This window comes from Polistes canadensis, unplaced genomic scaffold, assembly GCF_001313835.1.
Source record: "Polistes canadensis isolate GaletaPanama2010 unplaced genomic scaffold, ASM131383v1 scaffold_22, whole genome shotgun sequence".
Lineage (NCBI taxonomy): Eukaryota > Metazoa > Arthropoda > Insecta > Hymenoptera > Vespidae > Polistes > Polistes canadensis.
In genome coordinates, this window is record NW_014569569.1 from 67,341 (window position 1) to 92,838 (window position 25,498).

At 31.4% G+C, this 25,498-nt stretch overlaps 1 protein-coding gene across 7 annotated transcripts in view; it reads right to left on the reverse strand.

Annotated features, from left to right (window-relative positions):
• Positions 1–219: 219 nt before the first annotated feature.
• Positions 220–25,498, reverse strand: part of LOC106794042 (serine-rich adhesin for platelets) — a 146,933-nt gene continuing 121,654 nt past the window's right edge. For 5 of the 7 annotated variants that reach the window (XM_014761438.1, XM_014761437.1, XM_014761434.1 and 2 more), the window contains 13 exons: positions 18,106–18,232; positions 13,732–13,856; positions 9,767–10,186; positions 9,115–9,217; positions 8,597–8,785; positions 6,951–7,162; positions 4,449–4,549; positions 3,012–3,328; positions 2,378–2,746; positions 1,889–2,251; positions 1,579–1,792; positions 1,061–1,303; positions 220–963 (listed from right to left, as the gene is read on the reverse strand). In XM_014761438.1, coding sequence (XP_014616924.1) covers positions 824–963; positions 1,061–1,303; positions 1,579–1,792; positions 1,889–2,251; positions 2,378–2,746; positions 3,012–3,328; positions 4,449–4,549; positions 6,951–7,162; positions 8,597–8,785; positions 9,115–9,217; positions 9,767–10,186; positions 13,732–13,856; positions 18,106–18,232 — 2,923 coding nt within the window. In that variant the 3' untranslated portion in view covers positions 220–823. Of the gene's footprint in view, positions 964–1,060; positions 1,304–1,578; positions 1,793–1,888; positions 2,252–2,377; positions 2,747–3,011; positions 3,329–4,448; positions 4,550–6,950; positions 7,163–8,596; positions 8,786–9,114; positions 9,218–9,766; positions 10,187–13,731; positions 13,857–18,105; positions 18,233–25,498 lie in introns of those variants that run through there. The other 2 variants (XM_014761439.1, XM_014761441.1) reach the window with 2 other exon arrangements.

The window sequence follows — 25,498 nt, forward strand, 5'->3', positions numbered from 1 at the left end:
ATACATTTACTAACTATCACTATAAGTGATCTTATTCTTCTAGCTTATTACAGTTCTCCTCTGGCAATAATATATAATTCCTAACTAGTCTTCCAAGCGATTCTACACGTCCAATTAGAAGAATCTTTCACGTTTATTAACTTTGGTTCGATTAAGAACTTTAATGTACACTTAAGATATATATATATATATATATATATATATATATATATATATATATATGTATATATATATATATATGTATCTATATATCGGACTTTTTAATTATTTTTATTACTAATTTTTTGTTTGTTTTTAAGCAAAGTGCGTTTCACCGGAAGGAATAGTTTAAAGAGCAAATAGTTAGAGCGGTGGTGTTTGTCGAAATACGTTCTTGTTCAGCGAGGCAGTGAACGAAAAGATCATTGACGTTATAGATTTGCTGTCATTATAATTATTTTTCTTTCTTTCTTCGGAATCGTAGAATAATAGTTTGATGAAGAACAACAGTCAATCAATTTCACTACAAAGATGTTATTTATATACGAGCTAGTTCTTCTTTATTTTATATCGCGGCTGTACTTTGATTTTCTTTTGTATATGCATTTATATTTATATATATATATATATACTTTTTTTTTAGTACAGCACAACGAATCGTAGAGAATATTTGACATACCTTCGTACCGTACATTCGATGAGCGCTGAAATAATGCCAATAACTTCAAAAGATCGACTTAAAATTTCAAGTTCGATCGTGGATGAAGGATTATAAATAAAAGCGCTTCTCGTTGAAGTTTTTTTTTTTTTATAAATCGATGTACGGAACGAAGGTGGGCCTGTCTCAGGACGGTTGAGGTCGTGCATTTTTCTTGCTGCTACCGAACGTAAACCAGATACCGACTTTACGGCCCAATGAATTGGTTGCGCCTTGTGCTACTACGTTTGATACGTCGTACGTTGGCTCTCTCTTATATGATTTGCCTAAAAGAACAGTTTAAATTCAAGATTCATCTAGTTTTCCTTTCTTTCTTTCGTAACGATCAACATTTTTACATATAAAAAAAAACAGTTTGCATACTCCGAGGTTTTACGGGTGGCCTGATTCGTTGTCTGTTTGCCGCTAATCTGGCGAGTTGCCGAGCAGCAGCTGGAAATTCCAGTCCATCGTTCCTATCTTGTGCTACCAGTCGTCGTTCCTCAGCCATTGCTACCAACCAACGATGTTTCTCTTCGGCCGTACGACAACAGAACAATAGCCATTTGTCTCTTACGCAGCTATATACTTTCAAACAATGCCTAACCGTCACACCCAACTGATGGTCTGTGAGAATATTATCATTTATCAGAGACATTAGAAAATTTGCCTGACTAAAAAGATATATTTCTATACTTATTCGATCAAAATTTATAGAAAATTATTATTCAATATAAATAATAATTTGTCAGCGTTTATAATAAAGGCAAGATTGCACATCAAGAATATAAATTGATACAGGATATATACGTGATATTTTATTATAAATACTGATCATTTATTTAAAATAGAAACGAAAAAAGTAAAACTCTCTCTCGAAAAGATATTATAATAAAATCTACCTTTTCCGTCCGGCACGTCGATGACTTCGCTCGTATCGAGATAAATACGACCCTTGTAAACGTAAGTGTTACGTTTTAAAATATCTTTCTTACAATAGACGAGCTGATGATCGAAGAGGAAAAGAGTGATGTTGTTCGTCCACATACCAGTGGTTACTCGCATAGCGTCACCTTGATAAATCAGTTGAGAAGAAACTTCTATGAGATCTTCGCCCTAAAGATCACACACACACATACATAATAAAACATCGAAATAATAATAAGTTAAGAAAAAATATAAAAATGATAACTGTCATCGAATCAAACGTACTTCCCATCCTTCGACCCTAAGTTGCCAAGCAGCCAACTTCTCTAAACTTTCCATTCGTCTTTTCCTTTCGTTAATCAATACAGCAACGCCTCGCATAGCTTCCAATGCTTCTTGAATTTTATGATAATCTGGATGATCCGCTTTCGTGTACTTTAACAACTCCGCCAACTGCAGGGGATACTTGCATATCCGTTGGACCGGCGTAAGCAAGTATCCATCCAAAGGTATCTCTATCAGACCACGCATTAGTCTACAAGCTTCGAAAAACTTGCTATAACGATTGTGCTGATAAAGTTCCTGCAGTGTGGCGGTTGCCATTGGATGGCTGTTGCAATATTCGGAATACATTCGAAAGCCTGCTCTCTGAAAAGAAAATGAACATGGAAACGTTTAAGTTTAATCTCTTGATAGACATTTCTTGATTTTACCGAAGTAGTTCGAAGAAGATAAGAGGACAAGGAAATCAAATGTGTCACTCTGCTTACTCACGTGTTTGAGGAAACACTCGCCAACACAACTCTTGTACGGTGAATTCCAATCAATACGAGATTCCAAATCCTTCAAAAATTCTGATTGAAAGTCTAACAGCTCTTCGATATTGATAAAGATCGTTTCTATTTGTTCCTCGTTGAACATATCTGTACGTCTTCGACATTCTGCTATATATCCTTCGGTAACGTCCCTTAAAATCTTCACGAAGTCTCTCTCAGTTTGGACCAATTCACGAACTACGCTTGTCCTAACTTGTTCATTCGATAGCAATGACACGCTTGTACGCCTTCTTTGAGAGTTCGATGTACCTCCAGAGGCTATCGCGGCTAAACAATCTTCGACGGTGTCTTCTTGACTTACCCGCAACTGTAATTGATATGTCACTGAACAAATAACGTTTTAGAACATCGAAGTATTGTAACACTGAATCTATCAATAGTTTATGTATCGAACATCTCCAGTATATTCACATTAGTTACAATTGAATACAGAATTGGAACAGAAAATTTCAACATTTGTACGTTTGATACTAATACATTTAATAATATTAATACAATGACCTAGCTTTTTCTTTCATTGTAATGAATCTATGATTATTATAAAAATGATTAAAAGAAAAATGTAAACCTACCCTAACGAAAGCAGCAGGAAACCAGCCACGTTCTCCTTCACAGCTACCCCACCACCAATCCTTGTCAACCATATCAAGCACATCGATGAGGTCACCAGCCCGAAAGGCTAATTCCTCCGGTTCCATAGCTACGTGATCCCAAACAGCTTCAGCCAGAACGACCACCTCTTCGTCCATCGTCTGCTCAAAAGATTTTTTTCTGTCCGTGAGCGAGGCGATGGATGACTCGGAATCAGACATCATCTCGTCGTCTGAAGTACCACCTCTACCATCCTGTTCATCCTCGGACAGGACATTTCCACCGGGTAATCTCGCCCCTAGATTACAGAAAGATCGATGCATCAGTTGATGATGAGTGTTCAAGGTTACATGTGTTTTTTTCCCCACACAGTGCTAACTTCTTTAGCTTTGCTTCAAAGAAGATGTAATTTTAGCTTCCTAGGAGCTCTTTTCTCTCTCTCTCTCTCTCTCTCTCGTGCTTTGATTGGTCTCTTTCCACGTCCTGCTCGTCCTGCTCGGTAACAACGGGAAAAAGATGAAGATCAATCTTTTTTCCTCTTTTCTTTTCGTTCGTTTTCTTCACCACCTTTCGTCTTTCTCCACTTCGATAGATCTATCACAATTGGAACGATCTAACGGTTCTACAGTGCAGCTTTGCGAACAGAAGCGTTTCAACGATTGGGTACAAATGAGTACGAAGCAAACGTTCTTTCTTCATTTTACGACACGATCGAATGATATATAATACGTATATATATAAAATACAGGTGCGGAGCAGTTCATGACGTTGTGATTTCTCTTTACTAACAATAAATGCATTCGGTTTTTAAGAGAGCGACGAACTTTCAAAACTGTGACTCTTCTACTCAAGGTGCATGCAAACTTTGGTATTTATTTTTGCAATTTTTAAGGTATCTATTTATTAGGGGTAGCAATTAATTCGATTCCATTTAAACAAATGTAGTATTTATTTATGAAGTGATCATATATCTGAAATAGTCTTCATTATTATCGATAGATATTTCTGATCCATCTTTCAGGCAACTGCGTAATTCTTTGACGAACAAAAAAGGGCCATTTGATGCAATGATTTTATTAATATATCACGGTAACGAATTAATTGCTACACTTAAAATAATATCAAGTATTTAGCAATGATAGGAAAAAAAAGTAGAGATAATTATTGTGCATTGATTTAAACAAAAGGCAAGCTGTTAAAAGAAAGGATAAAACTTTCAAATGGAACATGGTTTTCATCAAACACTATTTTACAGATAAATATTTTGGCAGAAGTGAGAGGAGAATGATCATTTAAGCCATATTTTATCTACATATTGAAAACGTAGAAAATAATTATGCTTCCTGTCGATTGGAAACAAACTTCTTCGTTTACCGATTCTTCGAAGATACCTGATTCGTGAATGGGTTTTCTCTTACCTGCAGTTTTGGTGCGCATCAAGGGTGAAAGCTGATTGATACCCAGTGGCTGACTAAGTGAGCGCCTCAAATTTGTCCGAGAACTCCTCCCTTTCGCGTTACTGAGACCAGAATAAAGCTTAGATTAATAGTAGTTAGGTAACTCAATCCCAAACATGGGCTTTTTTTACTCATTTTTTTTCTTAATTTTTGTTTAATCTTTTTTTTTTTAAATTATTATCTTAAGTTCGGGCGGAGGCTCAACAAGCGTGTGTTTTTACGTGTAAGCATCGATACAACATTCAGCAACGAATTACGATAGGTAGATAGTATATTTATATGTGTGTATATATATATATATAAATAATATATAATATGTCCATACATATATACGCACGACAAAATGTATATTGTATATATATATATAATCTGTACATACGTAGGAACTGTCCTTTCGAAAATGTACGCCTCGATCATTTTTTTGCATTATCATTTTGTTTCTCATCAAAGAGGAGTTCGGAAAAATTACTCACAACTATATTACAACGTCACTCGGATATTTCTACTGCAAGCAATTCTAATCTACAATTCGGGATGATACACTGGTGAGAATCTTCTTCTCTTCTTCTTCTTTTTATTATTAGTATTATATATATATATATATGTATATACAGGGTGTATTAGCTAATATAGAACTATCTAAATATCTAATTATATTCTTTGTTTACAAATGTACAGAAAAAAAAACTTCAAAGAAAAATAATTACACCCTGTATATATACAGAAATCGAGACGATGATGACGACAATTTTTTTCGAGATATAATATAATAAAACTTAAATAAAAAAAAAAGTATTTTAATCGCGTGCATGGAGAGAAACAAAGAAAGAGAGAGATGGAGAAAGAGAGAGAGAGAGAGAGAGAGAGAGACAGACAGAGAGGAAAAAAAATAAACAAAAAGGAATAAAAAGAAGACAGATAAACGAATAAATTTTCTGTCTCCTCACTGATAACGAAACAAACGATCGAAGCGTTCACTTACGAAGGTACTACGTCCTTACTGGTTACGTGTTACGCGTGACAGACCAACTTTACGAGGAAAATTAAAAGAAAGTGGTTTGTTATAATACCCGTCTACCTACCACTAGTCTCCCTCGATTTACTGGAAAGGTTCGAGAATAAAAGAAATGTCAATTTTGCGAAGGACATTTATAATAGATATCTGGGATTTGATGGTTTGTTTGATATAAGTTAATCGCGAATTTATTTTATGTTAATGATCCTTTCTTTCTTTTTTATTTATACTTTTTTTTTCCATACATATATACATATATATATATATATATATATATATGTATATGTATATGATTTTGTTTTCTTTCGTTTTTTTTTCTTTTTCTTATTAAAAAATTTCTTTGGCATGTACGAAAGAAAGCAGCGGCCGATCTATGATGAGCGCATTTATTGAGAAAAAAGAAATAAGATTCAGCGTTTAAATAGAAGTGCACATAACAAGCTAATCGTAAAACTGCGATCAAAGCCTTTACGAAGGGTGTTACAGTTAAGTGAAAAAGAAAGAAAGAAATAGAGAGAGAGAGAGAGAGAGAGATAAGTAAGTATTTGGATATTAAAAAATAAGAATACAAAGATTTTTAACGAACATCGTGTAGAACTTTTCACCGATAAATACATTATTCGATTAAACTTTTTCATTTAAATGCCTCACCCTTAGTATAGAAGAAATTACAATGTATATATATATATATATATATATATATATATATATATATATGTCTATATTGTAGTCTTTGCCAATTAGCAATATCAATGCTAAGGCTTTTTAACAGCGTTCAAGCAAATGCTACGTAAAAATGAAAATAAGATTGATAAAAAAATATCGTTTGATAATTTTAAACTATTAATTTTCAAATATAGTATTGAATTGGCCAATAAATAATATTGAAATTTGTAATATATTGTATATATTTAAATAAATATCGTTAAGATAGTTTTTAGTAAAAATCTGAAAAGTATTTTTTGTCTATATAAATATATAAATAACACTATGGAATAATTTGTTTTAGAGAGAGAGAGTCATTTGTTTATAGATGAAAAATTTCAAATATTTTCTAAATTAATATTTTTGATATTAATATTTTACGACATTACTAATTAATAATATATTTTATATCTCTCTATCCTAGTATATATTTTAATTATTTTTTATTTATATCGATCGTGCCCAATATAAATGAACAAAATTTTACGTAGCAGGTGCCAAAAGATCAGGCCGTGCAGCATCACTCTTATGTGTACGCATGTATACATAAAAGAATGCTTGTTCGCGAATGGCAAGAAGGTAGTAAATGATGCGTACGCGATCGAAATACGATATTTTTATGAGAAAGAAAGAGAGAGAGAGAGAGAGAGAGAGAGAGAGAGTGTGTGTGTGAAAGAAAGAAAGAAAGAAAGAAAGGTAAGATTGAAGAAAGAAAAGAGACAGATAAATAAAAAGAAACTCACCTTCTAAGTGTAACGATGTCATGGGAAGAGTGTCTTGGGCTTAATCTTGGTGGTCTGCTTTTAATCGGTGATGGTGTTGAGAGCATCCTTCGATAATTGTGAATATGACTATATCCTGATCGAGTATCCCACTGTAGTAATCTTTGTCCACCAAGATCACTGTTAGCCCTACGTACGTGTTGATGTCTCGATGCACGACTCTGTAAGTCGGCCTGAAAAATATAATCGTCTGTATTTTGTCAACAAATTGGATCGATCTTTTCATTTGATTTCTTTTTAATCTCTATGTGTGTTTTTTTTTGTTAGATATTAAATTAATTTACAATGAGAATCTAACGAATTGTGTAGTCGTTGTTATCGTTATGAAATTTTTATTACGGCGAGTGATTAATGATAAGATGATATCTTTTAACGTTTGTTAATAATTTCATAATTTACGATTTTGTATACATTTCTCCGTTCCCCCCCTTATTTATTTCCTCTATTATTTTTATATATTCATATTTTTCGATGGACAAAGTTTATATCCCAAAAGTAATCATTCTTAATGAAAAAAAATTAGGCAAATTTTGTTGGCCAGATATTTCGGAGTGACGATTAAATCGTCGTAGTGGCCTATACTTTTTCTTTTTTTTTTTTTTTTAATAACATAACACTAATTAGAGATTCAATGTAATATTGTAATTCTATAAATAAACCAATATTGTTTTTCTTTTCTCGATAAAATAACTTTTCGGACTTATATATAATTTTATATAAAAATAGTGATTTTGAAAGGACGGATAAATAGAACAAAGTCAAAATGAATTCGTTTAAAATCACGTTTGAAGAAATTTGATCTTAGTTAGTTAGTCGTTCGAATAAATCTTGATCAAAGACGTCTATTGATGAAAACTACCTTGGAAAATTTCTATAGTTGTAGGATGTATGTGTATATGTTTCGCGTTACTCTTCGATCGGCGCTCGTTGAACGGCGCACGACGCAACTGTGACTCTCGCGATATCGACTGACCAGAACCATATATGGGGTCTCTCTCTCTCTCTTTCACACACACACACACACTCTCTCTCTCTCTCTCATTTTCTCTTTCTCTTTGTCTCTCTTTCTCTTTCATGTATCCTCCTTGTATCCTGGTTCATGCGATATACGTTATATTCTCGTCGTTGCTTATCGGTGTCGGTTTTGATCCGTACGAGTAGTATATGGCACCGGAGAAACGCGGATGATACATCCAACAACGTGTTATCATCAACAATGACGAGATAGGGCTCTGGGATCTATGCTTGTTTAAAATTTAAACGAGTCCGAGAGCAAGGACAATGTCAATCGTGATTTCTCTCTCGTTTTTTACGTGAGAGTTCCGTATACACAGAGTATATATATATAAAAAGAAAAATTGATTATTAATCTAATGTATACGACTCCGGTTGTGCATTTTATTATTTTTTTTCTATTCATTCTTGAATTATTTTATTCTTATTATTATTATTAATGACTCAATTATGATAAATGTTACACACGATGATTATATTAGATAATGATTATTATTTTTATATATATATATGAATATGAAAATATATATAAAGTATGTATAGATGATAATAACATTCTCGAGAGATCTTCACTAATCAGCTACAATTTTTACCTTAAACTTGTCTATCAGTATCTGGTTGATGAGCTCGGACTGGGGTCTTGATTTATCGGCAACTCGCCTACGAAGGGCCGGAGGGCTGTCCGTTTCATCTTGGACGTCGGTGTCGTGGGATTCGGAGCTATCGCCACCCCCCATCGTTCCTCCACTACTGCCCACAGTCAATGCTCCACCAGATACCATCTATAGTACGCCATACACAATTCATTCCACAAGAGACAGATATTCTTTGACCAACCCATTTTTTCTTTTTCTTTCTCTCTCTCTCTCTCTCTCTCTCGTTCTTTCTCTCTTTCTCTCTCTCTCTCTCTCTCTCTCTCTCTCTCTCTTTATTGGCTTGTTCCTTTTTTTTAAGTTCTCTTCATTCGAATTTTTTTGGAAAAATTTAACGCGAATACTATTTTTCACGATTTTCTACGAACTCTTTCAAGAATACTTATTTTTTTTTTGTTCAATAATAATTATAATAATGTTTATATATAGGATGCAGCTATCTCGGCTAAAATATTTACCTCTATTTGTATTCCACTGTCTCCGCTGTTGCATTTTGCATTACGCGCTGCCTTGTTACTCTTTTTCCTTTCTTTACTGCTCCTCCATACCAAAGGACCAAATCTGTGAAAGAGGAAAATACGAAATACCAAAGTTATTCTTTTATATTTTTTCATAATTTTTTAATCTATTTCTTATTTAAAAGAACAAAAAATATATACTATCTATATTAGACAAATAATCGCGCTATTTATTACTTTATATTTGATGGCAATTTTTCTAATTACTTACTTTTTCTATCTAATTACGTTTAAATGATATTATCCATTGTAAATGGGTGAAATTGGAGTACTTAAATTAATCATGAGAAAATAGCAAATTCGAATTTCAATTTGTAACGTAAAGGAACAGAAACCGTGTTCGAAATATAAACTATGCTTTCGGTTAAGAGACAATTAGTAAACGTACAGTTTCGCATCGATTCCAGAGATGTTCTTTAATTATTGACAATAATTATTTTGATAGTAATTATTGAAGTAAATCCAGGTGAAACAATTCGAGAGGTACTAGAAGAACTCAATGTTCATGATTTGAATAGTTATTCGATATTCGAAACAATTATGAGTTTTTAAATTCGATACGAATCTAAATAAATTCATCGAATATACCAACCGGAACTTTTGATCATTGCCAGGATCGTCCTTGTTTTGTGAGCTTTGTTCAGATGACAATATGGTTGATGTTTCCCTTTCTTCTTCTTCTCCCAGCTGCCCGGTAGTTCTTTCATTCTCTTCCACGGGACATTCACCCTCCGTACTTTCTTTACTTCCCTTTTTGTGGAATCTTAAGGAAAAGCTCTTTCGAAATTTTTGCAGGACGCTTTCCTGTTGACTCTGCGGTGTATTCGTACGGTGTGAATTTTGTCCTGAACCACCGCCAGAAGTTGTGATCACGTTCGACGAATTCAAAGTCGAAGGATCCTGAAGACGAGAATGAGTAACTAATGGTATTGTTGCTTCCGTCAAAGGATGTTCTGTTCTTGTTTGGTGACTACGTGTCCCATCACTTTCTTCATCACCTGACCACTGTCGACTGAAAAAAAAAAAAAACATCAAATAGAAATACAGATTTTATTTGCGAATTATTTAATTTGTTATAATTTTTTTTCTTTTTTTATTATATTAAATTATTAAGTAAAAAAAAGTTATATGCGATAATATTTATTACATTTTCATTTTTATGATTGATCAATTTGGTTATTTTATACGACCTGTAATGTTGTTTGTTCATTTCAAATGTAATATTATTATTAAATGAAACGACGGAAGGAAAATCTTTGAAAGACGTTGAGAAGATAAACGAATGGCGTTCTTCGATTATGTACGACCGCAGATGTTACGAGTGTGACTGATGAAAATGAAATAACGGAAACGACACACACACAATTCCTCGAGAAGAAAAAAAGAAGAATTTAAACGACGCGTCAGGTTTTCGAAAACGGAAACCTGTGGTCGTCGAAGCAGAATCATTTTGCAAGTGGAAGGTGTTGTGTTACCAGTTTGATTATTAATTCGTAGTCTTTCCGTGTGAAATACAGTTCGTGTACCTTTCAAAATTATTTTCTACGATTTTAAATTTCTATAAGATTTTTATTTTTTACAAAGATTAAAAGAAAAACTTAATCGTTTTTCTCAGATGCTTTTCATTATTCCAAGCGTTTACTATCCACTAATCCATTTTTACCTTTTCATTATTGTATAATACTTCATTGTTTTTTTGAGCAAGTAAATAACGTACCACATCATAAGGAAAATCGCCTTAAACAAAGTTATTCTTCACGAGTGATCCTTATATTGACAGCTCAGTTATTTCTCGTACATTTGACAACATCCTGACTTTAAAAAAACTTTATGTGACGTTTGTTTTATATTTCCTAGCTTCGAATAGATATATTAATATTTATTTTATTCTACTATCGATTAATTTTTATCACTTATTGTTAATAAATAAAATCAATCATCTATAATAAATAATAATTTAATCACAATTCGCGCACTATTATTATCCAAAAATCACTTGTTACGAATTTTTGCACGTTTTAAATCACAAATCATATAACAAAGTATTGTAGATATTTTAACGATCAAATTCACACAATTTGATTTTCTATCAAATGAGAAAATTTTAGCGTACGTTCCAGATAGGAAGTGTAATGGGCTGCGAGTTGCAAGCGACTGAACCTTCGTAGTAACAACACAACGAAGATAGGTATTCATACCTGCAGTTCACACGTATACCTACATCATCTTTCTGTAGTCGTAAGTAAACGTGTGTGTCTGTGTGTGTACGTAGGTGGATCGCGTGTTTTCTCATACATAGAGACATATGTATGTGGATATGTCTGTGTGATACTTCTTCCGAGAACAGATTTGAAGGGTCGCTTCAGGTATAGGACCACGAAGGGATGCTGCTGCAACCTACCTTCGTACATATATATATCTATTTCTATCTCTATCTCTCTTTCTCTTTCTTTTTATTTTTCGTTCACATACATTCTTCTTTTTTTCTCTTCCTCTTCTTTTTTTCCTTCCTCCTTCTCTTTGAAACTTCGAAAGATGCGGGTGCAGAAGCACCGTTTATTCCCTTCTTCCTCGGTCCCTACAAAAGATACCCATTTATCCTTTGTAGTGACATCTCGGTGCCCCTTTCTCATCCCTCTTTTCCACTTTTAATCGGCCGATTTTTTATTCGAAAACATCCTCAGTTATTCTACCAGTAATCGGGACAAGATTCGATTTATCTTTGGGTTACACGTTATCATAGGTGTCGACATTTTTATCGAGTTATTTTCTATCACATTGATTTATTGTCTTACGATAAAAGTTTAAATGAATAACAGAAAGAAAAAGAAAGAAAGAGAGAGAGAAAGAGAGAGAAACAACTAATGTATTATATTATAAATTATTATACAACATTATATGTTATATATATTAAATACATATAATACATTATTACATATAAACTATACATTGTTATAATTTTATATAGATTACAATGAATTTAAAATGGTTAAAATAAATGAAAAAATTATATGGTGTTAATTCATATTCGAATTATAATTAAAATTCGGAGAAAGGGGGTATCAAAGGGGTACGTTCAGCAGTGTAGAAAGTCGATGGACTCCAGGTAGGTCAACCGAAATAACATCTTTACTGGTGACTCGGCAAACAACCCTCTCTATCTCTTTCTCTCTCCCTCCTTCCCTCTTCTCTCTCTCTCTCTTACTCTATTTCTCTCATACTTCGGTGTGCGACACATCCAAGAGGTCCCGGGATCATGATGAGAAACGAAAAACGCGAGGAAGCACGTCAAGTACGAGGTCAAAAAGCCTTTGACATTTTCTACTCTCAAATGTTGTGTGTGTGTGTATGTGTATCTCTATTTCTTCCTCCTTTTCTCTCTCTCTCTCTCTCTCTCTCTCTCTCTGCTTCCTTCTTTCACCGTGTGTTTATAAATGATGAATAATATTTTATGTTTATAATAATGTTTTTTTCCTACTCACCAGCAGTTCATAGTATACGTTTTTTTTTTTTTTTTTCGTTTAAATGGAATCAAAGTCAATTGTAGGTATGTAATGTAATTTTAGGAGTATATACGCGAGTTTTATATTTAAAAAGTAATTATTTAAAGTATCAAATTCAAAGAAATCCAAAATGTGTGTAGAGAAAAAGAAAAATTATCAGGACAGCTAAAATTGGGTGTTAATTCAAACTGTAACTTTTGATGATTTATTTTGCGAAAGGAAAACTAAAAAGAAACGATCTTCCTACGTCAATAAAATAATAATTATTTAATTAACATTTTTAATGCTAATCATCATTTAATGAACACTCTGTCTCTATTAATAAATTCGTATTACTTTAAGAAGTCAATTATTTATACCGAGTAATTGAGTAAAGCTGTTAATATTATCGATAATTAAAATCAATTATTTTAATTGTAATATAACTTTACTTTATTTTCTTCTTTGTATCGAAAAAGATAGTACAAAGATAGATAGAAAAGAGAAGTGCTGAGAAATAAAAATAAGAGGATGATAGTGAAAGAAAGAATTTGTTATTTTCTTTTTATGGTATTCGAGAAAGAAGAAAATCCTGAGGAAGGGTCTTAGTTGAAAAACTCTTGTGAAAAATTCAAGTGAAGTATTTGAAACTTTACTCTTCCCTCTTATAGACCCTTTTTCTTTTTTCTTTTTTTACAAAATTCTATCGTGTCGTCTTTGACACGTGATTTTCTTTGTAAGAAGGTGAGAAGTCTACTCACATAGGTGTAGACAAAAACAAAGGGTTGATCTTTATTACACAAATATACATAAACGTACACACACGCGCGTGTATACACATACTACATTGTTAGCGTACCTTCAATTTGAACCGTATTTTTGAATCGTAACAGTAAATTATTCGAACGTAATATTTGAATACTGTTTTTTTAATATTATCGAATATTATCGAGCATAAAATATATTAACGAGTATAATTGAGTGAAAATACTTAAAATTTTCTAATAGACCTGACGCGTACTTTTATTGAGAAAAATAAAAGAAAAAATATGTTTAAAAAATAATTGATCATTACCTTTCGTGATCTCGATCGAGTAAAGCTGGAGTACTGGATGCTTTGATACGTCGTTGGGTTTTGCTGATTCCAGGTATTCGTCTTCGATCTTTTCTACCGTGACTGGCATACTGATCGTGAAGAGGCTACGAACAAATAAGAAAACATATACACGTATAGATATATTTTTTGTATGGTTATAGAGATACTGGTTCAATAATTTTAAAACACTTTCGTGTGCCCTTATATATTTGTAATAATATATCAATACTGTATCAAGATATGACATAATTTTGTACTTAAATACAAATGATCTATTTAAAATATTGACAATATTAATATTAACATTGAACAAAATATTCATATAAGCTATAAATGTTGACCTAAAATAAAATAAAAGTAATTTTCCTTTTTACGATACATGACTTTGTATATATTATTAACAAAAAAAACAAAAAAATAAGAAATAAAGAAAGAGAGAAAGAAAGAGTAAGAGTAAGAGTAAGGGAGAACAACTTGTGGAAGTAATATCTACTTGAAAAGTCTTTTCTTATTTTTCCGAACAAGATGCTTGTAAGAATTCATTGTGAAATTCTGCTACCTGCATGGCCGAGTTCGACAACCTTGTTCTCTTCTTCAACGAGTTTGGACCATATTTCATATCGCGGTTGGTCTAGGGGCGAGGGGGTGTGGTGATACCGTGGTACCAGTGGTACCGGTGGTCGTGGTCGAGGGGTAGGGGTGGTAGGGTGGTGTTAGTGACGAGGAGAAGGGTGGTTTCTAAGCGAAGTCGAGGATCACTTGACTCGTCGAGCACACTGCCATTGTTCGAGTTAGGTGCAAAGCAAAGAAGCTTCAACGGACCAAAATATCTCGATGCCCGTTGTGTCGTATGCTCTTAATTACGAGAACCGCTACCATTTTTTCTTTCTCACTCCAACCTTTATTTTATTCTTTTTCTTTTCATTTCATTCTCTTTTTTCTTTTTCTTCTTCTTCTTTCCTTTTATTATTATTTCTTCGTTCAAATCAGAAAAATGATAAAATTGATTGAAACCAATTATTCTTACGAAATTAAGCAACATTTGATAGAAAAATCTAGTCGATTATAATATAATTATCGTTTTAAATGAATAACGAAAGAGATAAATCAAATAAACGAGAATAATATTTTCTAAAAATATATTCTCGACACTAGGAGGTACGGATGATGATGATGATATCGGTCAAAGTTCACCGATCTAAACGAAGATAGATAGATGAATATTTAATTCTTATCTGTCATTAATCTTTCAAAGAGAGAGAGAGAGAGAGAGAGAGGGGAAGGGGAAAGAACGATAAAAAGTTCGTGTCCTACATAAAGATTATTTTGAAAATTTAATAGGAATCTTTATAAAACTCATATACGAGTAATACACGTTCATTTGAATATTACTTATATAAATTATAAGCAATTTTATAATGATATTAATTAATTTTTAATTAATCACACACACACACACACACACACAAATTCATTTAATTTTAATTAATCACAATTGTGTGTTATATTATATTTTTTTCGTTTCGGATGTTAAATATCCATAAAATCGTTGCCTGTCACTCGTTACTAGTATGTGTGTACATGCGTGTATCCGTACTTCGAAATGTTTCATATACCTCTATTTACTATTAACACACATCACACACACATACACATTATGTTTTACCCTCTGAATAGGAACGAATACGACGTTAGCGTAGTTGAAAACGATTCACACGTATCATCCGAGGAGTGTCGACGTTGTGACGACAGCTCGTTACTGTTTCTCCTTCCTATTGTCTATACAGGCTGGTTCACATTAAATATTACAATCTGTTTTCTCAGTAATTATAATAATAAAGACATTTATCTCATATTTGAATTAATTAAATAGGGCATTACTGGTTATATATCTTTTAGCGTGCAATACATTTCTTTTCAAGTGACTTTTAACTCGGGTTAATAGAGAATCCTTTTTAATGATTTATTATCAATTGTTTGTTTCCATATTAACATTTTTGTTTTGTTTTTATTATTATTATATATTTCTCTCGTATTATAATATATTTAATTATCGCGTTAAAATTATTTGGATATTTTGATTAGTTTTTGAACAAAGTTTGTAACATTTGATTTGACCTACCCTCTATATACACGTCTTGGTTTTATTCTATGTATATATGTATATATGAATCGTCAAACGTCAAAGTTCCATCCAAGAAAAAATTGGGTATTCCAACGTAATTAAAGAGGTCAAAGTCTTGACTTTGAAAAAAATTGCAACTTTCCTCATCCCTCTTTTTCTTTGACATGAATCAATGAAGGTTTCCTCTATAAAAGTTACTAAGCTTCTTCCTTCGTTCACGAGAAAGAAATTTTGGCAGGATACCAAAAGTCGAGATGGTCGACGGTATAATTTCCTCGAAATTACCAGGACTAGTTGCTATCCAAACTTTTCGTATATATTTCCTGGCTCACTCTCGTTCGAACTTTTTTTATTTTTATTTTTTTATGTTGAACGAAAATATTTTTTTTTCCTTTCTTCTTCTTATTCTTCTTCTTTTTCTAATACTTTTAAAACTATACGTTAAGATCAATCAAATATAATTCATTCTATAATTGATTTAAAATCAAAGGTACGTTCAATTAATTTCCCCTTTTGCATTGAACAAATTTTATTGAAAATAATTTACTTTATAAATTAATTAAAATAATATTGATCTCAATGAAATTGCAATTAGTTTAAATTATATTTGTTACGTTAGAATTCAAGAATAGACATATGTAGGAGATTGAAGTGGAAGATTAGTATGCTTGAGGTTTGCTTAATTAAATTTTGGAATGCTTCGCATAACTTCTCTCTCTCTCTCTCTCTCTTTGTGTCGCGCAGTAGTAAGTTTGTGGATTTATCAGACACAAGGCTTATAGGAAATGCACAGTAGATGTATATGTATGATAAGTAGAGTTGAAAGTGTATTTCTCTAAATATATGTATTAGTTTAAATCTTGTATTAACTACTATTCGACAATTCTCATTAGGATTAATTGTCTTGAAAGGGGAGATTAAATACTCAAGAGTAGAAATTAATTGGTTTGAAGTGTTAATTTTCTAATTAAAATAAATCCTTTCGAGTGATTTAACACGATTGATTTTTTTTTTTTTCATGAAATATAATAAAATTTAATTCAATATAAAAAGAAGTAGTAATTAATCATTTATTTAATTAATTATTCTTCGTTCATATCTTATATATATTATACATACATACATATGTATATACAATTTAATAATAATTTGTGTTTTATAAATAACTTTTGATAAATTATGTATATATAGTGTAAGATATATAACTTGATTATTACCTTGATTAACTTTTAAATTGTATATTAAACCAATAATTATATAGTATAAGGAGGGGTGATAAAATGTGATGTATATGATTTCCTTATAAGCGGAAATATTTATAGAAGGTTTGAAAGTCAATTATATTGTGTTTTCAATAGAATGACCTACTTTTTTAATAGCAGTTCGAAAGAGTATTAATTTGCAAATAAAAAAAAGTATTAAACAACGTTTTTCCTGAAAGTTAATTATTAATCCAATATTGACGAACGTTTCATCCGCATAAGACAGCTTTGAATGATTAATTATAATTATTAAATATATTCTCGTGTCGATTGATTCGATTGTATTATTTATTTTAAACGATCAGTTATTAAATACATTTTGTAATGTTATCTTTCTTCTCGATTATTTATTAAACAATTAAATTCAATCGTTTATAATATATTAGTATGACGTAGGTAGTTGATAATATTTTATAAAAAAATCACTCAAGTTTGTGGATGTATTCAAAGGTATATACATACATATTATACATACATATATACAGTTAAAGTTTTAAAGAGTGACTCGCGAAAGTTTCTCTCGAAATACGAGTAATGTATGTTTGTTCGCAAAAGTAGCGAACAAACATCGTTCGCTATGTTCGTAATTATTCGCGTAGGATACGTAATTATATTATACCTACATAGTTCACAACGTTCTATTTTATCATTTAAAAACAATTCTTGCTCGCGAGATCTCATTACCGTAAATCGAGAGAAAATAAAAGACAAGATAATAAAAAAAACAATAATAATTCAACCAAAAATGAGGAAAAAGAAAAATAATAATAATAAAAAAAAAAACAGTTTTCACAACTTGTTTTTAGTATTCGAGACGATTAAAAAGGACGATTCGTTTCTGGTATCGATTTCAATCATATTCTCGTCTCTCTCTCTCTCTCTCTCTCTTTTCGAAAGATAAATTTTCGATTGATCGAACTCGTCAAGCTGAACGATGAAAAAGTCGAGAAATTAAAAAATACTCACGGAAACGGGAGCAGTGTGAGGCGTGGCAACATCCTGTGTGGAATGAGCACCGCTTGGTTTTGGGCTTGATCGTTGAGAATCCTGTCCACGTTGCCATGATCCTGTTTTGCTGCTCGTTGCATTATTGCTTTAACAATATAAACAAAGAACTTTCGTTATTATTTCATTCATTTACTCTAAACAACAATTTTATAATATATTTTATAATCAATTATCAATTAAGAAAAATAAAACATTTTATAATCATAATCATTTGAAGCTGATATTCATAGGATTTATTATTTTCAATATTTTTCACAGACATAAATATTTTCAAGAAATATTTAATATTTATAATATTATAAAATATCGATATATGTTTTTAATATAAATGTTTCTATATTTTTCTATATACATTTGTATAAAAATAATAATTTGTTTATATTAACACAGTAATATGTAATATTATGAAAAAGCACACAAAAATGATAATAAGAAATAAGATAATAATATACAATTGAATATCGAATTGAAATGAAATCATTGAACAATTTTCAAACTTATTATTATCATTTATCGAGAAATTCCGTGCTCGCTTGTAGAATAAGTTATAGAATTTCCTGCGTATAATGATTATTATATAAAATACTTTAACCGACGACTAATAGCGTAAACGAGATACTGAGAAATGACACTATGATTTATTAATAAATCGTATAACTTCTAGTGATAAATGATAAATTAATTTATGATGACGAATTTGTAAGAACAAAGCTTAACGTATCTTATTGTTATAATTAACGGATACCAAAATTATCATTAAGAGAAGACGTATCGTAGCTTTAGATATACAAATCGTTATCTTTACCTAATCGTGTCTCAATCCTATTAAATTAGAACAATGTTAAACTGTGGTTAGAGTACTGAAACTTTATCGAATTAATTTCTCGTGTTCAAATTCCATTTGCGTTAGAAGCTTTCATGAAAAAAAAAGAAAGAAAAACAGAAGGAAGAACGATCAGTAATCATTTCTCACCCTAAAATCTACAAATTTCCAAGAAAATTTACAATTTCTTTACAATTTCCAATTGTAAAGGACAAAAATAAAATCGAATAATATAATAAATATAGCGTAGAAGAAAATTTATATTATTACCTAGAACAATATTTATATATAATAAATTGCTATTTATTGATTCAAGGTAAGATAATATTTTTAAATAATTTTTTAATAATAGATTATCAGTATTCAATAATAAAGCATCGAATGTATCCTTGATGCAAATCCTTGATGCAAATAATGATGCAACCTTGCTATTATTAATATTTATAATACTGATCATCTATTTTTAAAATACATTGGCTACTTGTTTTATAAAATATTATTCATTATCGGATAAATAAAAGTGTCTTCCTTTTTTTTCTTTTATTTTTTTCATAGATTTCTCACAAAATTTGTAGAAAGATCATTGAGATCAGCAATTTTCGATGATCCAAATACGAATTTATATTATTTTATGAATAATTTGAATTTGATCTTTACAATTGTGGTTTTGAAATGGATTGCATGTTTTTGATCGTTTTACAGTAACTACGCAGGAAGTGGAATAAAATCGATAATCTTTGTAGTAACTGGCTCGTGACCCAGGCACCACTTCAGACAGCTCGTCCTTCACTCGAGCTTCCCTTTCCTTCTCACGCAAGCCGCATAAAAAATGCATCATTATCGACCAGTATATTACTTTTTACTGTCTATGAGGCAAAAAATTGAAAGTCATTTTTGTCGTAATTTTTAATACTTCATTTTAAAGTCATATTATACATGCAAGTATCTATTAGTTATCAAGATTTCTTTGTTTCTTTTTTTTCGTGAAGAAATTTTACACGCTAATTTAATAATAATAATTATTATTATTATAATTATTACAATCCAATATAGTTTTTTTCCTCATTACTTTTCACAAGAAATATAGAGAATATATATTTATGAAAATATGTTTTGAAAGGACATATGCAGATTGTATTTAAAATTTATCGTGACAAGTATTTTTACACGGGCAACACACGTTCATTGAATTTCTTCTATTTGAGAGAATGTCAAATGGAATTAGAAAAAAAAAAAAGAAATCCCGTGCTTTGGATCATATTGACAAGTCATGCCAATACGATCGAAAGCACATACACATGCATAAACATGGTAGTAGATTGCGTACGCATATACATCCGGAAATATCCGATGTTTTCCTGCAACTTGCCGTAGAATCTGAACGTTATTGACTTGGGTTAACACCACAGGGGACTCTGAAAATATTTAACTGTTACCACCTGCTATTTGAATTCTACATTTTCTAACTCTATGTATAATACAATCAATGGGGTTTACTTCGAATATTAAACAATTTCGAATTGATATTTAATTAGATGAAAATTTTTCATTCGAAATTATGATCGAACAGGAAACATAGTAGAACTATTTTCTATCGAGGAATACAAAGATATGTATGTAATATATGTATGAGAATAAAACAGTTTATGTATTTATTTACTTGCTGGCGTAACACAGTTTCATGTCTCACGTCTTTGAATTTGTCATAGTGTAAGCAAACGTTTGCCTAGTTTGCGTTTAATAGCGATCTAGGATTACTCTTTGAACGGCTGATTATCACGTCTAGGCTTGATCATTATCTTTAATCGCTGGGATATGAGACAAGCTGCGAGTTCGGTTTAACATTCCGAGTATATAATACGTAACACGTTAAACTAGCTCTATCCAAGAAGACTTTCTCGAATAAGACTCAATAATATTCTGTGTGTATGTATTTGTGTATGTGTATGTGTGTGTTTCAAAAGGTAATACTTTCCCTCTTTATAAATATCCAATTTAAATTCAGGATTAAGAAAGCACGAATCCTAAATCTTGATTATTTATTTATCAGATACACCTTATTCGGCAGAGAGATTATCAAGAAATTTATTTTAATAAGAAATTACGTTTCATTTCTCTGACATTTTCTTTTCATTTCTTTTCTTTCCCATTGAGAAATAAAAAAAAAAAAAAATCAACAAGAATAAAAAGAAAATGTAATAAAGTATTAGATTTATTTGCGGTAGAAATTAGAAATTTTTTTTTATATTATTTTGTTGAATTAAAAAAAAAAGAAAAGAAGCAAATTCCAATCATCGTACTTCAATGAGGATTTGAAAATAACTTACGGATATGTCGATCGATCAAATAGAATTTCCAGTTTTATCAAAAAGATAGATATGGGCCTTGCAGAATTTACAGAGTGACGATGAACGGTCGTTAGAACCAAAGATCGATTTATTTGCGCCAACAGCCGTATATAATCTAGCTAAGTATATACATATATATATATGTATATATATACATACCTATGTAGATACTTTCGTATGAGTTAGCTATACAATATATGTTCATATAACACCTATGTTAAAGCGTTTCTTGCACGGTACCTTCTCCACCTCTTCCTTCTCCTCCTCCTCCTCCTCCTCCTCCTCCTCCTCCTCCTCCTCACCCCTTCCCCACCTTCTTCTTGAGAATCTACTCCTCGTTTCTTCTCTTTCTATCTGAAGGAAATCGATACAACCCCACGCAACCACGTGTGACCCCTTCTCTACCTATTGAATTTCAATTTCGCGATATTCCTATCTAATTAATACGATCCTTTCGCCATACACTTGTATGTATGTGAATCTATAATATGTATGTGTATGTGTATATATAAATATGTATATATGTATCGCGATCTCGCATACCGCGATTTTTCGTTTTTATTTTGTTCGGTTATTTTGTGTATTTTATTTATTATTTTTCTACGATCAGGAAATATGATTCCAAAAAGACACACACACACATAGCATGATATACTATTAAATTCTATTGAATTTGAGGAAATGAACCTAAGTCCTTGGATGAAGTTTGAATATTTTGTTTAATTCCGTAAATATTGGTAATATTTTAAAAACGCTTCAAAGATTAATAGGAAAAAAATATATAATCTGAGCTCCATAAAAAATAAAATCTATCCCGTAAGAACAGTATATTTCTTTTTATTGTTTTTCTTTCGTTTTCTTTTTCTTTTTTTTTTTTCTATTTTCCAATATATTCCGTAGAGAATAAAAACCTTGACAGGTTGGTTGTACGATCTGAGAAGAAAATTTACGAAGCGTATAACGTTCTTATATATATGTGTGTGTGTGTGTGTGTGTGTGTATGAGTGCATTTATGTGACATCCAATAGGATTTCATTCACAATCTTAAATAAAACGAAGATGCTTTACCAACCGTGAAATGAAAGAAAAGATTTCTTTTCCTTTTTTTCCCTTCTCCGCCTACTTTTTCTTTCGTAGATTCGATCAAACCGACTGGTTTTCACCGAAACTGACCAATAAGTCATTCGTAAAAAGTTATTTATCGATCATTGCCGTTAGTATACACTAAATATAGGGTAAAACACGTACAGAAAAGCTGCTAGCTTTGGATCAGTGTTTTTCCATTATCTTTGGTCAGTATTTTTTCAAATAAATGGTCCGTAGTTATAATATAAAATATTATTAATTATTATTTTTATTATATTTGATCACACACACACACACACACATTTATTTTGTTAATATCAAAGTTGATTAGTATTTTAAATAGATGGTCAATATTTATAATAAAATATTAGTATGTACCTTTGTATCAATAAGTATTATAAATACCGATCATCTTTTTTTTTAATACATTGACAAATTATTTTATTTATATTAAACTAATGTATATTATATTTTATTTTACAAAATACTGTGTGCAAATAAATATAGCAGTGATTTAAGAAATTGGAAGTTGTTACGTGGACGAATATTAAAAAAAAAGAAAAAAATGATAAAAGTACGTGACACTTTCCTAAGGTAAGATAAAAATTGTCTCCGGTGTAAAATCATTTTTCCCGTGCAATCCAACGTTTTTCATTTTACAGATATCCACTTTTCCTTTGAACATACCGATTTTTATCTTCTCTATGCATTGAAGATTTTATTCTCATCTCTCTATTTTCTTTTCTCCTCTTTTCATTCTTATCGTTAGTAATATCACAATCCCGAAGTATTCTCATATTCTTTGTTACCATTTTTAGTAACCCATTAGAATTGTAAATGACTTGAAATATGATAACTCGTGAGATAAGTCTCAAGGAGCTTTAATGTTAACAACCTGTCTTGAAACGTGTCCCCTATTTGCGGTTTTATGAAAATATACATACATTTCATGTGAAATCCTTGACTCTTAAATATTTTTCACGACCGGTATAAATATGCGCAGAAAATATATATTCCACGTATAATATTTGTATGTACGATATAATTCTTTTTGTATGAATTATTTACACTCTTAATATGTATGATATAATCTAAAAGTAAATATATTAACGCGTTATTAAAAACAACAAATTTTATTATATTTCAATAATATTCGTTAGTGTTATAATTTTGATTTTAATATGAACAACAATAGATTTGTCGATCCAATTTGACGATATGCTAATACGATGAATAATTGAAATAATGGTTCAACAATTAATGTCCTCGATGAAAATTTCAATATTTATCGATGATAAATGTTCTGATAAATTGATCGACGATTGATAACGATCAAATCCCTTGTCCCCCCTAGCTCACCTCCAGCAGCGTTGAAAATTATTTAACATAAGATTGCTATTACTTATAAAGAAAAAAATTCTAACATTACTTTTAAACTAATTCAATATATTATTTATTTGAAACGTGAAAATGAATTTCTATTTCTCCATTATGTCGATTAGTTTTATCGACATGGTGTTTAAAGCACCGGTAGACAATAGAAGTAAATGAAGGCAAATTTCTAAGTAAGTGAAAGAAGAGAGTGATAGATGGATAGAGAATTCGTAAAGTTCATAGTTAGCCCTGAATATTCGACGAACCGAAGATATCTTTCACGTGTTCAATTCCCAGACTACAACTTTATCGGTTTCACTGAACTTCCTAATGGTTTTACGAGATCGAGTTTAGCAGCTAAAGCGGATCAACGGGGGTTCGAGTCGAATCGTATCGAATTGAATCGAATCGAGTTGGTGGTTCGTGGTGAGGACACGAATTCTACACATCTACCATCTACCACCTAACCTCCTCTCACACCCCACTCCACCTTCCCTTTATTTCTCTTTCTCTGTCTATCACTCTGTCAAAATTTCGAATAAGAGAACGAGAGTTTCATGATCTTTCATGAGAATGGTTGGTAGTTATGTGTGTGTGTACAGAAAGATAGTTAAAACGAATCGGTGATTCGCAAGAGATTCCGTAGTGATTTCAGATGAACGTGAGAATAGGACAGTGGGTTCAGTCGTTTTCCGAGGGCAACACGTTCGCACGATGTATAAGAGGATTCTGGGAGGAGTACAGGAATTCAAAGTCAACAACGTGTCAGGATTATACATCGGATTCTTCATTTTCTTCTACATATTTCAATTTTTTTCCTTTTTATTATTGTTAATCTTCATAAGAACGATTCTTTTCTTTTTCAGTTTACCTAATATACACAATTTATTAATACATAAAATATGTCTTCTATTATTTATCTATTATATTATATATTTATCGAGAATACAAAAAAATTAATTACCTTTTTTCTTCAACGAGTTCATCTTAAAATACAGTTTTTCGATAGGGATGCAAATAAAAGAAATCGGGGTAGGGGGAGGGAGGGGGTAAAGAAAAAAGAAACAAACAAGAAGAAAAGGAGGAGGTGGAAGAGGGGAAAGAAAAAAAAAAGAAAAAACCTCGAGAAAGGGAGAACGTTTAAAGAGAGCCTTGTTTTTCGGTAAATCGACGATGAAAATCGGTCACGTTAAATCCTTCGTGAACAAAAAGGAACAATCTCCTTTGTTCAGGCTGGTACAAGTAGTGACGATGCTCGAGTGACACTTCAGAAGCGAACGTCAAAAGTGCTTTTCCTCTTTTTCCTCCTGGATCGACTATATAGGCATTAATTTCAATTCTTTGACCTCGACCTCGTAGCACATTGATATTTGAGTTCTTTACAAATTGACGAGGAGTAATAAAGAACGAGATAAAAGATAGAAACGAAAGTAGGAGAGAAAGAGAGAGAGAGAGAGAGAGAGGGAAGAAGGGTTGGTGGTGGTGGTGGAGGAGGAAGAGGAGAAAGGAAATGTTAGTTCTTTTGTAAAATTGGTCTTTTTATGAAGAAATATTGGATAGTGAAAAGGTAAGCCTGATGAAAGGTTTTCAAAAAAATACCCCTCAAAATGAAAAGACAGAGGAAAGAGAAAAATAATGTCGTGTTTTAATGATAGTAAAGAAGAAAAGAAGAAGAAAAAGAGGAAAAATAAAAAACGTTATATTTAATGTGACTCAACAA